Source organism: Schistocerca serialis, chromosome 4 (genome assembly GCF_023864345.2).
Source record: "Schistocerca serialis cubense isolate TAMUIC-IGC-003099 chromosome 4, iqSchSeri2.2, whole genome shotgun sequence".
In the NCBI taxonomy this organism is placed as follows: Eukaryota; Metazoa; Arthropoda; class Insecta; order Orthoptera; family Acrididae; genus Schistocerca; species Schistocerca serialis.
Window position 1 is genome coordinate 115294823 of NC_064641.1, and position 16504 is coordinate 115311326.

At 41.3% G+C, this 16504-nt stretch overlaps 1 protein-coding gene across 1 annotated transcript in view; it reads left to right on the forward strand.

Annotated features, from left to right (window-relative positions):
- The window catches only part of LOC126473149 (huntingtin), a 516516-nt gene that overhangs the window by 267757 nt on the left and 232255 nt on the right, over positions 1-16504 (forward strand). Inside the window, exons 30-31 of the mRNA XM_050100007.1 lie at positions 2840-2930; positions 15152-15331. Coding sequence (XP_049955964.1) covers positions 2840-2930; positions 15152-15331 — 271 coding nt within the window. The remainder of the gene's footprint in view (positions 1-2839; positions 2931-15151; positions 15332-16504) is intronic.

Below are 16504 nucleotides of genomic sequence, written 5' to 3' on the forward strand. Positions count from 1 at the left end.
TTGGAGGTCAGGTAGAACACCAGAGAACAAGCAACCATTTCTCTTACTGTTGTGTTCTGCAGTGTGCTGTGCAGCAACACAGCGATTGTGGGCTTCTGTAATCATTTATTCTGACTGATATGTTGATGTCATTTGTGTAAGTATAAAATGCTGGACAAAACTTATTCATCCATTGACAATGCTATGAAAAAGATAGTTGCTAATCACCATGTAGTGGAGATGCTGACCCGCAGCTGCTTTTGCTCAAACAGGTCTTCATCAGAATTAGACAGCGCATGCCCGTTCACACACACACACACACACACACACACACACACACATGCACACACACACAGCGCGCACGCGTGCACACACATGACAGCAGTCTCTAGCTGCCAAGGCCAGACCATTGGTCAATTGGTAGATCATATGAGTACTCAAACACCCCCCCTCCCCCCCCCCCCCCCTATTTGTGATAAGTGTTTTCTTCAATGCAAAATGTTGCAGTGGTGATACCACATAAGCAATTGTTGAAATGGAGCTACTGCTGATTGTTGGTGAGCACAATGTGCACAAAAGTCTGAAGTTGAATGTCAACATGAAAGAAAGCAGTTTAAGAATTGAAAAAAATACAGAGTATGTTTCACAACAGAAGATAAATATTTTCTTTTTTTTAACGTAACAAGATTGAAATCACCATGTGTCCAGTTAAAAGGGTCAGATTTGTGTATGAATTTCAGTCTGATAGGGAATGCCAATTGTGAGATTCTGATAAAACCATCTGAACTCACTTAAGAAGAGCTGTTCTGTTTCTTATGGTAATACTCTCAATCTGTTTGTAACTGATTGCAGAACTGGGGTGGGAACACGTCCTATTGCACTCAAGAGATAACCAAGTATTCCCACTTGGAGCATGGTTTGTGGTCTTTTCAGGATGAAATATGAACATCAAGATTTGAATTGTGTGGTCTCATGAGAAGAATGGAAGGATAGAGGATACCAGAGATGATGATGGACATGATGTTTTGAGAAAAAAGATAAAAGGAAAACTAAGGTACAGATGGCTGAACTGATTACAAGAAAGTGAAAAGATAGGAGGGAAGAACTGGAACGTCATGGAGGATGACAAAATGGAGAGGTGGTGCAGAGACTTGTGTCCTCACCTGACACAGCCAAAAGTTAGAAAATGTTCAAGATGGTGGTGAGATCGACCCATTGATAACTTTTGTTTTTGGAAAGTTCTCATGATACTGTTCTGTAAACCTGTACAATTCAGTTGAAAGAATGTATGAGGAACTGTGAAAGCAACCAGTAAAACTTCTGCTTACACCTGTAGAACCAAAACCACACAGCAGAGCACATTGAAAATGGTTTAAAAATTCTACATACAATACCTAAAGTCCCACCATGAACATTTTGGAAGAACTAGAAATTTACACTCATACAGATAAATATCCCAATGATATTCTCAATAAATAAACTAATTTGAAACATAAAAATTCTGTAGAAGACTTAAATGAAATTTTAGAAAAAGAAAATGAATAAAAACCCCATGATATGCAAAACCATAGACAGCCTTTAACTACAGTTAGAAACAAAATTCTATTATTATTACACACAACCACCATGTATGACCTTAAGAGATACATTTCACTCTGTAAACACGAAGCATGATGGGAGCGAGAACTGTCATTTTATTGGCCAAAAATAGTATATTTCATACTGATGAAATTATGTGATTCATGCAATTTTTCAAGAAACAAATGTGTTCCAAGATGCACTATGAACATCACTCCACCTAGATGTAAGTAAAATTGTAAAACAACTCTATATGAACCATATTGAATTTTATGAATTGTTGTGAACCATGATTTATTTGTCTTGTAACATACATATGCTAGTTGTTTGATTAGAGTACAGGAGATATGTCAAAATATGGTTAATAAAATTTCTCTGATATAAAGCTATTGTTAATAAGATGGAGTTATATTTAAACATTAATGCAACTTTTTTGTGAAAAGATACCTGTATATATTCTCATAACAAGACGATTTATAAACTACATCCTGCTCAAATATTCAGTTCTTCATCCCTGAAAGCGTCAACTGAGTAGCAGCATCGCTTAGCAGAGTATCATGTAGCTTTCTTTTCAGTGAATCTTGGCTTTTTATTTGTTGTAAATTTTCATATCAATATACTGGGGAGTCTGAACAGCATATAAGTTTAAACAGTGAGCATGGAGCATAGATTTTCTTTATTTCTTGTGTTATAAATGTGATAAAAGCAGTTCTCCTTGCATAATTATAAACTGGTGAGCAAAAAGTGATAATATCATAGATATATATATGGAGGGTGCTGTTCATAATTTCAGATTTTTAAACAATTGGCGACACGATTTCCTTGGACACACAGCTCACGTATCTAATAATACTTTTCAGTAATTTCAGTATTAAGTTAATTCTAATATGAACAGGTACACTTCACAATGGCGTACTAGCCGAAACAAGCTTGTATGAAGAAATACAACCAGCGCAAGCTAAATAAAATATTTTGCTGCTAATTTAGAAGCAATTTTATATAGAAAATTACTCTACTTAGCCTTGTGAATATCAACATCATAGCTGCAGTTGTGTACAGAATCGCTTCCATCTTACAAGCACTTTCATATGTTTTCTTTACACGTTTTCCAAAAAGGAATTTTAATATTGAAACACTGAATACATTTTCTTTATAATGTTTAGAATATTGCAGTGCTTAGTACTACAGTAAGAGCCTGAAACCTTCTTTTTTTGTTTATGCATGGACTTGTTGAGTACAAATGGTGAAATAATTGTGTTTGTGCATGTGTGTCTCCTCTCAGGCCAGTTGAAACTGAAAGCTGTGGCCCATCCTCTTGTGTTAACTTGGAAGTAGTGAGGAAGGGTGGTACTATCCTGTACTGTGACTTTGTGGTAAGTTTTTTTTTTACACATTATTAAGTTATTTACTACTGAGGACAATATGGATTTTAGATGTGTGTGTTACATCTTCCATTATTGTTATTAATTTTCATTACAAGAACATATTTGTGAATACAAGAAACGTATTCACAGTTGTGAATATTGACAGCAATCAGCTGTGTGGTGGAATGATGACAATGAAAATTTGTACCGGACTAGGACTTGTACCTGGATTTCCCGCTTATGGTGAGCGGTCGGTTTAGCACTATGCTTTCCGAGCAGGACTCACTGCTAGACCCAAACTTCCTTATGTTATCAACCATGTGCTTACAACTTGCACTTGTACATCCATTATGTATATTCCTGTACAGGGGAGACATTTATCCACAGACACTGAACATGCAACTTTCTATTAAAAAAATAACATCTGGCAAGCAACTTTCAATCAAAATGTCTCACTTGTACAAGAATATACATAATGGATGAACATATGAAGGTTGTATACATGTGATTGATGACATGTGAAAGTTTGGGTGTGGCCTGGTTGTGCTCGGATAGCAAAATGATTAGGTGACTGCTTGCGATAAGCGGGAAATCGCAGTTTGAATTCCAGCCCAGCACAAATTTTCCATGTTGTCATTTCATTATACAGCTGATGGTTGTCCATATTTGCAACTGTGAATACATTTCACATATTTCATAACAGCTGTAGTCGCTGTATTGTCTGATTCTTCATACATCCACACGTGTCTGAAGGAACACCGCATCATACTTCTGAACAATACAGGCACTGCAGTACATATTTATGAATGCATGCATTTTGTTGTAATCCGCATAATACTTTTCAACATATGATTCAGTGTTGAATGCCAGTCTTTGAAATTTTTAATCATTTAATTTACATGAAAGCTGGTCTGTACTTGCTGTGGTATTTTGTTACCACACATGTTTTCATTAAACACATATAATGTTAAACAATAATGGAAAATTCCTGGATGTAGCAGTACATAAAATAAAGGAGAGGCAACTACTCACCTATAGCAGATAAATGCATGGAGAACAGAAAGATTTAATAGAAAACAGCATTCACACTAATTTCAAGCACTAATTTTTTTTCCAGCAAAAGTATATACATTCACTCACACGCCCACACCGACGCACTAATGCGCAGTCGTATAGCCATGGTGGAGTGTACTTTTAGCTATGAGTGTCATTGTGTGTGTGTGTGTGTGTGTGTGTGTGTGTGTGTGTGTGTGTGTGTGTGTGTGTCTGTACCCTTGATAAGAAAAATAGCTAGTGCTCAAAAGCTAGTGTGGTTGCAGTTTTCTGTTATGTGTTTCTGTGTGCCAAGTGTTGATCTGCTATTGGTGGGTGGTTACCTTTCTCTTATTTTACTTATAATGTTAACATTATAGAAGGATGCGCTAATGATGCGTCCAAATCTTTTATGTGCAAACTCTGAAAGCTTTTTAAATAAAGCAAATGATGTTAGCTTTCTACATATTTATTATTCATGTCTACTTATTTATTTGGAAGTAACTGAAAATCCAGGCTGCATAATGACAGTATTATAGAAAGGATAGATTGCTACTCACTACGCAAAGAAGAGGTTGAGTTTCAGATTGGGGGGGGGGGGGGGTGTGACTTTCAGCCACCAGGCCTCCTCCTAACTAACAAATGATGAGACAATGGGATTACGGGAATGTAACTCATATTGCATGGAGAGTTCCCACCTGCACAGTCCAGAAAAGTTGATATTGGTAGGAAGAATCTAGATGGTGCAGGCTGTGAAGCAGTCATTGAAGTGACACATGTTGTTTTGGGTAGCATTTTCAGCAGCTAGGTGATCCAGGTGTCTTTGGCCACAGTGTGTTGGTGACCCTTCACATGGACGAACATCTTGTTGGTTGTGATTGCCACGTAGAAAGCAGCACAGTGGTTGCAGCGTAATTTGTAGATCACATGACTGTTTTCACAGGTGGCCCTGGAATAGGAGATGCCTGTCACTGGACTGGATTAGGTGGTGGTGGGGAGATATATGGGACAGGTCTTTCTATAGGTCTATTGCAGGGATATGAGTCATGAGACAAGGGTTTGGGAGCAGGTCTGGAATAGGGACAGACATAGATATTGTGTAAGTTCGGTAGGGCACAGAATACCACTATGGGAGGGGTATTAAGGATAGTGCATCGGATATTCTTCATCTCAGGGCACAACGAGAGGCAGTCGAAACGCTGGCAGAGAATTTGATTAATTTGCTCTAGTTCTAGGTTGGACTGTGTCATTCGGGAAGTGCTTCTTTTTGGGGCAACAGTTGGTATGCGGGAGGTGGTAGGTGATTGGAGAGACAAAGCAAGGGAGATCTGTTAGTCAGATAATTTTGGTATGTGAAGGCCTCAGTGAGACCCTCATTATTTTCAGAGAGGGGCTGCTGGTCACTACAGATGTAATGGCTGCGGGTGGTTAAGCTGAAGGGACTTCTTGGTACGGAATGGGTGGTAGATGTCGAAGTGGAGGTATTGCTGTTGACTGGTAGGTCTGGTATCGATGGAGGTCTGATGTAGCTGTCCTTGAAGTGGAAGTCAACATCAAGGAAGGTAGCTTGTTGGGTCAAGGAGTACCAAGTGAAGTGGATGGGGGGAGGAGGTGTTGAGGTTTAGGAGGAATGTGGATGGTGTGTCTTCATCCCCAGTCCAGATCATGAATATGTCATCAATGAATCTGAACCATGTGAGAGGTTTGGGATTCTGGATGGTTACAAAGGATTCCTCCAGATGGCCCTTGAAAGGGTTGATGTGGGATAGAGCAATGCGGGTGCCCATTGCTATACCATAGATTTGTTTGTAGGTAATGCCTTCAAAAGAGAAGGAATTGTGGGTGCAGATATAGTTGGTGATGGTGACCAGGAATGATGATGTAGGTTTGGGGTCAGTTGGGCTTTGGGGAAATTAGTGTTCAATAGCAACATGGCCATGGACATTAGGTACGATGGTGTAGAGGGAGGTGGCATCACTAGTGACGAGTAGTGCAACATGTGGCAAAGAGCAGGAACTGTGGAAAGTCTGTGGAGAAAATGGTTTGTGACTTTTATATAGGAGGGTATGTTACAGGTAATAGGCGGAAGGTGTTGGTTCATGAGAGCAGCATTTCTCTTAGTGGAGGCTCAATAACTGGCCACAACAGAGTGTTACGAATGGCTGGGTTTATGGATTTTAGGAAGCATAAAAGTTAGAAGTGTGGGGTGTGGCTGGGTTGAGGGGGCAGGGGAGGGAGGGAGGGAGAGAGAGAGAGAGAGAGAGAGAGAGAGAGAGAGAGAGAGAGAGAGAGAGAGGAGGGGGGGTTGGGGGGGGGGGGCTAGGGATTTGAGAAGAAATTGGAGATCCTGTTGGATTTCTGGAATGGGCTCACTGTGGCAGGCTTTGCAGGTGTATGTATCAGGCAGCTGGCTGAGTCGTCCTGCCAATAATTCCTGCGGTTCATGACCATAGCGGTGAAATCTTTGTTGGCAATTACAGGGTTGCTGTAGGTTGTGGAAATCAGGGAATTTCAAACACATCAGGGAAATTTGGAAAAAGACGCTGGAAAAATCTCACTTTTGTCTCAGTAGATGAAATAGTTTTTTACTGAGGTGTCGTGCATCATCACGCACGGGTACAGCTGAGTATGTGCGCTGCTTCCCTACTCCCTCATTCATTGCTGCCACCACTTCTTGCCACTAGCCTAGCAGCTGCCAGTGAGAGGCAAGGAAGCATGAAGAGTGATTTGTTTGGATCTGATTCTCAGAGACTATAAATGCAGCTGCCGGAGATGGATGTCCTGTGTGTGAGTTATGTCAAAGTGGTTGTGTGAATGTGTGTATGCATGCTCCCGTTTTCTAACAAAAAGCTATGGCTGAAAATTTAGTTGTGTGTGGGATTGTCTTTTTCTAAATGCCTGTCTGTGGCTCAGTAATCATCTTTACAGTGAGTTGCTACCTATCCTCATTATGATTGATTCTCAGAGTATTTGAACAAATTATCTGTTGCATGGATTGATCACTGTGATCGCAGTTCATCAACATGCTGTCTGTGGCTCTTGATTAGCTGGAGTGGATTTCCACAATGGGCCAAAACCGGAGGCCGTTTCTGTGGGTATCTGTAATGGATTGGGCCTGCCGATCTGAAGCCATTCGGTTCCCACTAATGTGCGTGCCCTGCCCATCGGATCTTGTCTCACAAATCTGCTGCAGACCGGATCTGTTTGTGTGTGGTGTAATGCAGTGGATTTTCATGGTTTGTCCATGGACGCTGGACTGTGGTGCTCCTCAGCTGGTTAGAGACCATGGCAGTATCCTTCTCCATTCCTACTCCACCCCTGCTCCCAACCCCTTGCTTCTCGACTTATATCCCTGCTATAGATCTAAATGCAAGACCTGTCCCATACATCCTCTCGCTACCATGTACTCCTGTCCAGTCACAGGCATCTCTTATCCGATAGAAGACTGGGCCATCCTTGAAACCAGTCATGAGATCTACAAACTAAGCTGCAATCAGTGTGCTGTTTTCGACGTGGATATCACAACCAACAAAATTTCCATCCACATGAATGGCCACAGACAAGCTGTGGCTAAGAGACAGCCAGATCACCCAGTCGCTGAACGTGCTCCCAAAAGCAATGTGTGTCACTTCAGTGACTGCTTCATAGCCTGCACCATCTGGATTCTTTCTACCAACATCAGCATTTGTGAATTGCGCAAGTGGGAACTCCTCTTCCATGCTATGTTGCCATAAGCGCTGCTCACAACCTTTGTTAGTTCCTGTCTCTCACTTACTTATCCCTTTCCCTGCTCCTAATCCAGTACTGCACAATTTTCCATTCCACCAAATGCACTCACTAGTCTTTTTTCCTCTCCTCTGCTTCTCTCCTTTTCTGCCCCCCCCCCCCCCCCCCTCCCCGCCACTGCTTCCCATTCAAACATCCTGACTGCGTGTAGCCGGCCTACCTTATCCCAGCACGCCCCTGCATGTTCCCGCAAGCAGTACTTTACCCATCCGGCAGCCTAACCAACTACATGTACATCTACATCTGAATAGATACTCTGCAAGCCACCGTACGGTGCATGGCAGAGGGTACCCTGTACAACTGTATCATTTCCCCATTTCCCCTCCTGTTCCACTCGCAAATAGAAGAACAAGAGAAAAACAACTTCCTCTACACATCCATATGAGCACTAAATTCACATACTTTATCTTCATGCTCCTTATGCGCAGTGTATGTTGGTGGCAGTAGAATCGTTCTGCAGTTAGCTTCAAATGCCAATTTTCTAAATTTTCTCAATGTTTCTCGAAAAGAACGTCGTATTCCCTTGAGGGATTTGAGTTCCCGAAGCAACTCCGTAACACTTACATGTTGTCGAACCTACATGTTGTTCCTCCTCCCTGACACAGCCTCTTCCTTACCCCACCATCCATGGACTGCTTTCCCGTCAGGAGCAATTGCTTTCTGCAGTCTGGCCTCAGCGGCCAGAGACTGTGGTTATGTGTGTGTGTGAGTTGTACTTGTGTGAATGTGTTTGTATTTTCAACTTTAGAATGAGGTCATGTGCCCAAGAACTCAAATATATAACAGTGTGTTTATTTCTCAACATTGTTGCCCTGGTGATGAACACACTTCTCCCAGTGAGAGACAGTTATGTTGACACTGTCACTGTAAAATATTTGATGTTGTTTAAGGAGATGAAAATTGATTGGGGCCAAGCCAGGACTATGTGCGGGATGATTGATGACAGTGACCCCAAGGCATTGGATTGTTGCAGATGTTTCAGCGCTGGAGTGTGATCTGGCATTGTCATGCTGGAGTGTGATCTGGCATTGTCATGCTGAAGGGGAGGGTGCTCCATTTGTGGATGATCTCTTTGAAATTGACATTCAATCACAGCACACTTTTTCTCACACTCCGACATTATTACATTACACACTGTCATGTTATACACTACAATAACAGAGCTCTCTGGGGCACTAGGCTGCAAATATTTAGACAAGAATAAAGACGTAGAATGTTAATAATATTTGTTTTATTTAAATAGCTATAAGAGTTTTCACATAAGTAATTTGAAGGAATTACTTTTCAGTACACTCTTGTACCTATCCAGGACTGGATGAGGTACGAGGTGCTTCCCCAATTTTCAGAACTGGTGCTGCCTTATTTTGGAAACCTTACCTTTGGACTAATGGCCACCATCACCCTCGAAGTAGTTCCCATCTACACGTACACACCGGTCCCAGTGCTTCTGCCACTGGTAAAATGTTTTCTGGAAGTCATGTTCTTTGAGGGTGTTTATCACCGCCAGTGATGCTTATTGAATCCTTTCTAGAGTGTTGAACTGACAGCCTTTCAACTTGAGTTTCAGTTTTGGGAATAGTGCAAAGTCGCAAGGTACCAGATCTGGCGAGTACAGTGGGTGGGGTACAACCGCCGTGTTGTTTTTTGCCATAAAGTTCCTGGTGAGCTAGGACATGTGACATGTCGTGTTGTTGTGATGCAGCAGCCAGTTCCCTTGACGCCAAAGTTCAGGCCATCATCACTGCACATTTTCATGGAGCCGTCGCAAAACGTCACAGTAGTATGCAGAATTCACTGTTTGGTTGGGTGGGACGAATTCCTTGTGCACAATTCCCTTAATATCAAAGAAAATGATGATCATGCTCTTCACTTTGCTCTTCACCTGTCTTGCTTTTTTGGGTCTTGGAGATCCCGGGCTCTTCCCCTGGGACGATTGTTGCTTTGTCTATGGGGCTTGCTTTTTTGGGCCTTGGAGAGCCCGAGTTCTTCCACTGGGACGATTGTTGCTTTGTCTCTGGGGCTTGCTTATTTGGGCCTTGGAGAGCCCGAGTTCTTCCACTGGGATGATTGTTGCTTTGTCTCTGGGTCATAACTGTAAATCCAGCTCTCATCGCCGGTGATAACCTGTGACAAGAAGGTTGGATCATCAGATGCGGTCTGACGAAGGTCTGTGCATGCTTCAACATGCTGTGCCTTCTGATCAGCAGTCAAGATCCTTGGCACAAATTTTGCGGTGACATGATGCATGCCTAATTCATCAGTCAACATTTGTTGATGTGTCCCATAACCAATACCCTCTTCATCTGCAAGGTCTTGAATGGTTCGACGTCAATCCGCATGAACCAGTTGTTGAAGTTTGGCAACAATGTCTGGCATTGTGCGGCTAACGGGCCTTCCAGTCTGAGCATCATCTTCGACGTCTGTATGGCCGGCCCTGAACCGAACATGCCACTGAAACACAAGCATATGGCTCATGCTCTGTCTGCCAAACACTTGTTTAATCATTGCAGGTGTCTCCATAGCACTTTTCCCAAGATTCGTACAGAATTTGATACACGTGCGCTATTCTGTTCACAGATCCATTGCTAAATTGCCACACACCAAACACAGAGTATTACAGAAATCACTGTGGACACGCAACACGTCCTCCCAGCTGAATGCCACTCCGTACACTGACTCATCAGATATGCAGCTCTCACCACCTAGCAGTGCAAAGATCTACTACTACTACTACTACTACTACTAGTTTCCAGATGGCAGCACCAGTCCTGAAAATTTTGGATTCCACCTCGTAAGGCTACTACGGGAAGTGGGCATCTGGGAAGAAGATCAGTACGGTACGTTTCAGAAACTGGACAGTGTGCCAAGTTTATTCAGAAAACCTGCCACTAGAGGATACAAAGTGTGATGCCACAGGGCATGTCTCCGAGACCGGGATGGGAAGAACTGTCTGAATGGCTTATGGGCTGGCTTCTGAGAAAGGCTTAATAAAAAGGGGCAAGGGTACAAAGTTTGGTAATTTAATTTTCTTTACAAATAATATTTCAATAACGTTTGAAATCTGAATTAGCTGATTTTAGTTAATAACAATAGAAATATATTGCTAATTGATGATGTGTGCCGATGCTGTGATGCGGAGATCACACGAGGCGCAGCGACGGGTCTACTGAGTGGCAGATATAGCATGAGGGCTGTCGACGTGCGTCAGCCAAGTAGTGACTAGGCTGCTGTTTTGGAGATGCCTGAGTGCAGTAATGGAGTACTGCAGTCAGGCACAACAGTGTTGGGGCTGCTGAAGGCTGTTGTCAGGTGCGACAGTCAAGCCTCGCAAGTTGTGAAAGACTGTAACACTATATTAGCGGGGCACATCAGCAGAGGCATATGGGTGTATATTTCAATACAAAACAGGGTCGAACTAAAAGTTCTGAGTAATACTTTGTCTGAAAGTTAATTTTTATTTTTAGACAGACCATGTAAATCTAATTCTATACACTTTTCTCTCACTTTCCAAAATAATCTCAGTTTCTTTGCATATGTTTTTCCATTGTTCTGTAGGTCTGAAAATTCTCCTATAATAGAAGTGTATTCCAACTGCCTGAAGAAACTCAAGCATCATTCTCTGAATGTGCACTAGCCTTCTAATAGTGTTTACCTCTTAGCTGTTCTTTCACAGAATTCATAAGATTACAGCTGGAGGCTGCCAATTCAAGACTGTAGAAAGGGTGCAGGATTTTCTCCACAGGGGCCTGAGCTGTATGAGGCTGTACATTATCATGCTGCAGGATGGTGATCATCCCAAGATGTTAATTGTGCCATCTCTTGCAGAGCTTCAGAAGTGTCTGGATGTGGCAGATAGTCTGTGCAGGTTTAAAGAAATAAACCAGAGTGCAGCCCTCTATGTTCCGGAATATGATAGAAACATCTTTCATTGCTTGCCACAGTAAGCATCAAAAATCATATCCTTCATTTCAGAAATTGCTGGAGAAGGCTTTGGGTAATGGTTCTTCTCTGAACCTTATGATCTTCAGTCATAAATGCAAGCACAGACTTGTCAATATCCAAGCTTCAGTCATTTCCTACACTGCACTATGTCCTACTGCAACTTAGTTGTGATTTCATTCACAGTAACATATCCCTTTCCTCTAATGAATTCAATGTATTTTTATTTGCACTCTATGGAGGCAGTGATAGGGTGACTGCTACAAGGCTCGTCTCAAATGCTTGTGTTTCCTCTTACAAGTGTTTCACCCATCTCCCAATACTGCTGGGACCGTCTACACATATGCATAAATGTGCCAAAGTCTGATACAAATTTAAACAACAGGTTTTTCCTTTTTAATAAATGGATCTTGGCCATTTTGTAAATACAGCCTGTAGTCCTGAGTTAGAAGCTGTTCACATCACTACATGTTAACTTGAAAGATTGTAGATTATGATAATGCAGTTGTTTAGAATTGCACTTGTAACAAGAGCTGTTCATGATTTTCTTTCAACCAATGTTTGGTACTGGCTACTCACTTAGGAAGACAGCTGGTGTGGGGCTGTGCCCATTTAAAAGGTGTTGTTACCACAGATTGGTACCATGTGACTTGATTCCTTTCATATGTGACCCAGCGTGAGATAGGGCAACATATACATGTGATGGGACTGGAGTAATATTTCCTGCATGAGTGCATAGAACAGGTTGTGCAACTGGATCTTCCATAGAAGTGTAACTCCGTGACAAGGGGTTGGTGGTAGCTGTGGAATAAAGCTGGACTGGGATAGAGTATTTCACAGATTGGGTGAACACCGGAATACCAATTTGGGAGGAGTAAAAAGTGCACCATTTCAGAGCATGAATAAATGCCTTCCAGCCCTTCTCCATGCCTTTCACTTCACTTCACTTCACTTCACTTCTGAAATCTCCACCCGGGTTTTGCTCTCTGGTGTCTCCCTTATTGTGTGTTCCATCTACCTCCGACTTCACCTCATTCCTCCCCTCCATGATATGACACATGAAAATTTCAGTGAAGACTTGATCAGACACCATTAGTTGTCTCATCAGCCTGTTGAATGATGTCCATAAGTCAATTTCTTGTTACCTTTTCAGGATCAAAATATGTTATAACTAGAGGGAACATCTGTCTGTTTTTGTATTAGGAGACAGAGAAAAAAATTACCTGAGTTATAAGACATATAAACTCTACCATCAAGTGAGCAAGATGTATGAGACAGGCAAAATACCGTCAGACTTCAAGAAGAGTATAATAATTCCAATCCCAGAGAAAGCAAGTGTTGACAGGTGTGAAAATTACCAAACTATCAGTTTAATAAGTCAGGGCTACAAAATACTAACATGAATTCTTTACAGAAGAATGGAAAAACTGGTAGAAGCTGACCTCAGGGAAGATCAGTTTGGATTCTGTAGAAATGTTGGAACACGTGAAGATAGGTTAAGGAAAGACAAAGCCACGTTTCTAGCATTTGTAGACTTAGAGAAAGCTTTTGACAATGTTGACTGGAATACTCTCTTTCAAATTCTGAAGGTGGCCAGGGGTCAAATACAGGGAACGAAAGGCTATTTACAATTTGTACAGAAACAATGTGTAGTTTTGCCCCCTATTATTGTGAGGATGTATAAAGGCCTGATTTTTGGTCATGAGACAATCAGTCTATGGCAGAGTTTCAGATGAGGAACCTGTGTTGCTTAGAATGACAACAATGCATCAACTTAACAGTGAAATAAGTGTTACACCAATAGACCATGTGTTAAAGCAATGACAGTGACTGTGAACTATGTGGCTATGTTGTTACTGCTCACAGATGTTCAACAGTAAACTATTGTAGCAGTATGTGGAGGTTCTTCTGCAAACTATTAATGAGGCTTATGGAAGGTTTAAACAATAATGCTCTGGCCATACACAAATAACTGTGTTTTTTTTTTTTTTTTTTTTTTTGTTTTTTTTAAATATAGGGGTGGGGGTTGTGGACAGTGAAATTAAAGTACTGTGAGACATAATTGTGCAGCTGTTGGCTACATTATTTACCGTAGTCAGTGTCCAAATTACAAACCCCATTATTTCAGCCAGTTTAGCAACGTCGTACATTGACACCAAGGACAACAACCGAAGAAATAAAAAGCAGGTGGAACTGCTACATACTGTCACCCACACCTACCCTGCTATCCCTCTCCCTCCACACCTCAGCCTCCTCCTTACCCCCAACACCCAGGCTGCTTCTCCAACCATGTGCAGTTACATGCAGTCTGGCTTCTGTGACCAGAGACTGGTCATCTGTGTTCACATTGAGCTTGCAAGAATGTGTGTATGTTTTCTACTTTAGAAGAAGACCTTTTGGCCAAAAGCTCACATGTTTAGCAGTCTTTTTAGTGGCCTATCTGCAACTCAACAATACCTCTTAGTGGTGAGTAGCTATCTGTCATTTTCTTAATGCTGATATTATATTTGACAGTATGAGAAACTATTGCTAGCTCTCATGAAACTTATTTATGAACTTTTATACAAGAATGATGGCTGCAGTCGCTGAAGTCAGGAGTACACCACACACAATAAGCTTGTGTGAGTCATTTGAGAAGTAAACAATGTAATAAGTATGTTTAAACATGAATGTCCTTATAATTCGTTTCCGCAAGTCCTTCTTAGTTCTGCACTTTATTTATACTGTAGCTGTTGTATGGTATCAGATGAGCACATACATTGCTTGCCAGTACTGACCAAGAAATAAGTAAACATACACCTTTCACAACCCCTCTAGACCCATAGGCTGTGACATCCTTTCTCAACTCCTCAACTTGCCTTGAGCCAAAGCATTCTTTTTCTGTAGAAATGCTACAGAGGAAAAAATTATCTGTTGACAATAGTATCAATTATTCTAGGAAAATATTCCGATATTTGTCAGTCAGGGATTTTAAACTATTGATTGTACTTTGCGGGAAAAGTATTTGTAACTGTGATTGCTAACGAAATATACAGGAGAAAGAGGCCATCAGCAGTGGAGGTGGGAGGATTAAAGAAAAATTGCTGTAATGTGAGAAACCAAGGAGTTAACAGTATTTGTATCAGACCTTACCATATCCGGTTGAACTCGTGAAAACCATATGCATAGTCCTCTTCATCCTTAAGCAGTCTTTTCTTTGCTTGTCTTCTTTGGTTAACCTGATGTTCAAACTGAGTAACAGTAATGTTAGCTGAACCATTTCAGTAAGTTGTGCCATGTTTTCACTTAATACAAAGGTAATCTAGGATGTCAGGCAGGCAGATAAGTTTCCATTCTAAATTAATGTTCTTATGTTGAACTTGTCTCATTTGGTTTGAAATGTGTTGAGACTATCAGTGAATGGTGTCATTGTATTGTGTGAAGAGTTTTATAGCTACATAGCAGCATTATCTGTGTTGCCATACTTTGCACAGTGTGAGAACTTGAGTGATGCCGAGCAGTTGACCTGGTTGCTGGTGAACCATATGGAGCATGTTATCCAGCTGTCGACGGAGCCACCAGTGCAGGAGTTGATAGCAGCCGTCCACCGCCACAGCACGGCCAGCGGGCTGCTTGTACATGCCGTTGGATCCCGTTGTCAAGATATGCGACAGGTTTGTGCACATCCATTCAGTGACGTAAATGTTTTTCTGCCTAATGTGCACTTTCCATGAACACTACCAGGTGTCAATTGGCCAGTATAAGAGGAAGTTAGTTTCGAAAAGAAGAGGATAGAAGCTTCTGAAATATGGTGCTATGGAAGAATGTTGAAGATTACAAGGGTAGATCACATAACTAATAAGGAGGTACTGAATACAATTGGGGAGAAGAGGAAATTGAGGCACAACCTGACTAAAAGAAGGGACAGGTTGGTAGGAAACGTTCCAAGGCACCAAGGGATTACCAATTTAGTATTGGAGGGATTTGTGGAAGGTAAAAATCGTAGAGGTAGACCAAGAGATGAATCCACTAAGCAGGTTCAGAAGGATGTAGGTTGCAGTAGATACTTGTAGATGAAGAAGCTTGCACAGGATAGAGTAGCGTGGAGAGCTGCATCAAACCAGTCTCTGGACTGAAGATCACAACAACAACATGAGGAAGCAACATCTGTGACCCACGAAAAGTTGGAGATTTTTTTTACTGTGGCAGTGCTGTCACATGTAAGTCTGTGTAGTGAACCAGAGTTTATTAAGCTTTGGCTGCAGTACTGTTCTACTCACATTCTCTACTTAATTGCGACACCTAGGAAGATACGTGTGACAAATGAAAATTATGCCACAGCGTAACTATGTATGAACTCAGCAATGCTTTCAAATTTCAGCCCCCTGCTCTATTTGATGTGTTCCTCAACAATTATTGTTGATATTCATGTTTTATTTTAATTTGGAGCAAAAATGTGTTGATAATCATTCTTGTTATTCCATTGCTAGCTACTATAGGGCTGTGATTGTGTGAGTGCCCCATGTTTTCATTTTATTTATGATTTATAGTTCAGCTTTTTTAAAATTATAATTGCATCTAATCTTTTAGTATTGAACTTCAACATTTGGGTACAAACATAATACTACATCACCTCTTAGCGATGTAGCCCCATTGGGCAACTGGAATCAATAAGACTTTGGATGCAAATAATCTCTTGACTTTCAGAATTATTGACTTCATTCTTTCACACATGGCTCAACTTCCACACATCATAATTCATAGTACACTAATCCCTGTGTATGTGTTTTAATTATTAGTTACAATTATGGTGGGGAATTAAGTAATGTACAAATAAATGATTTCTT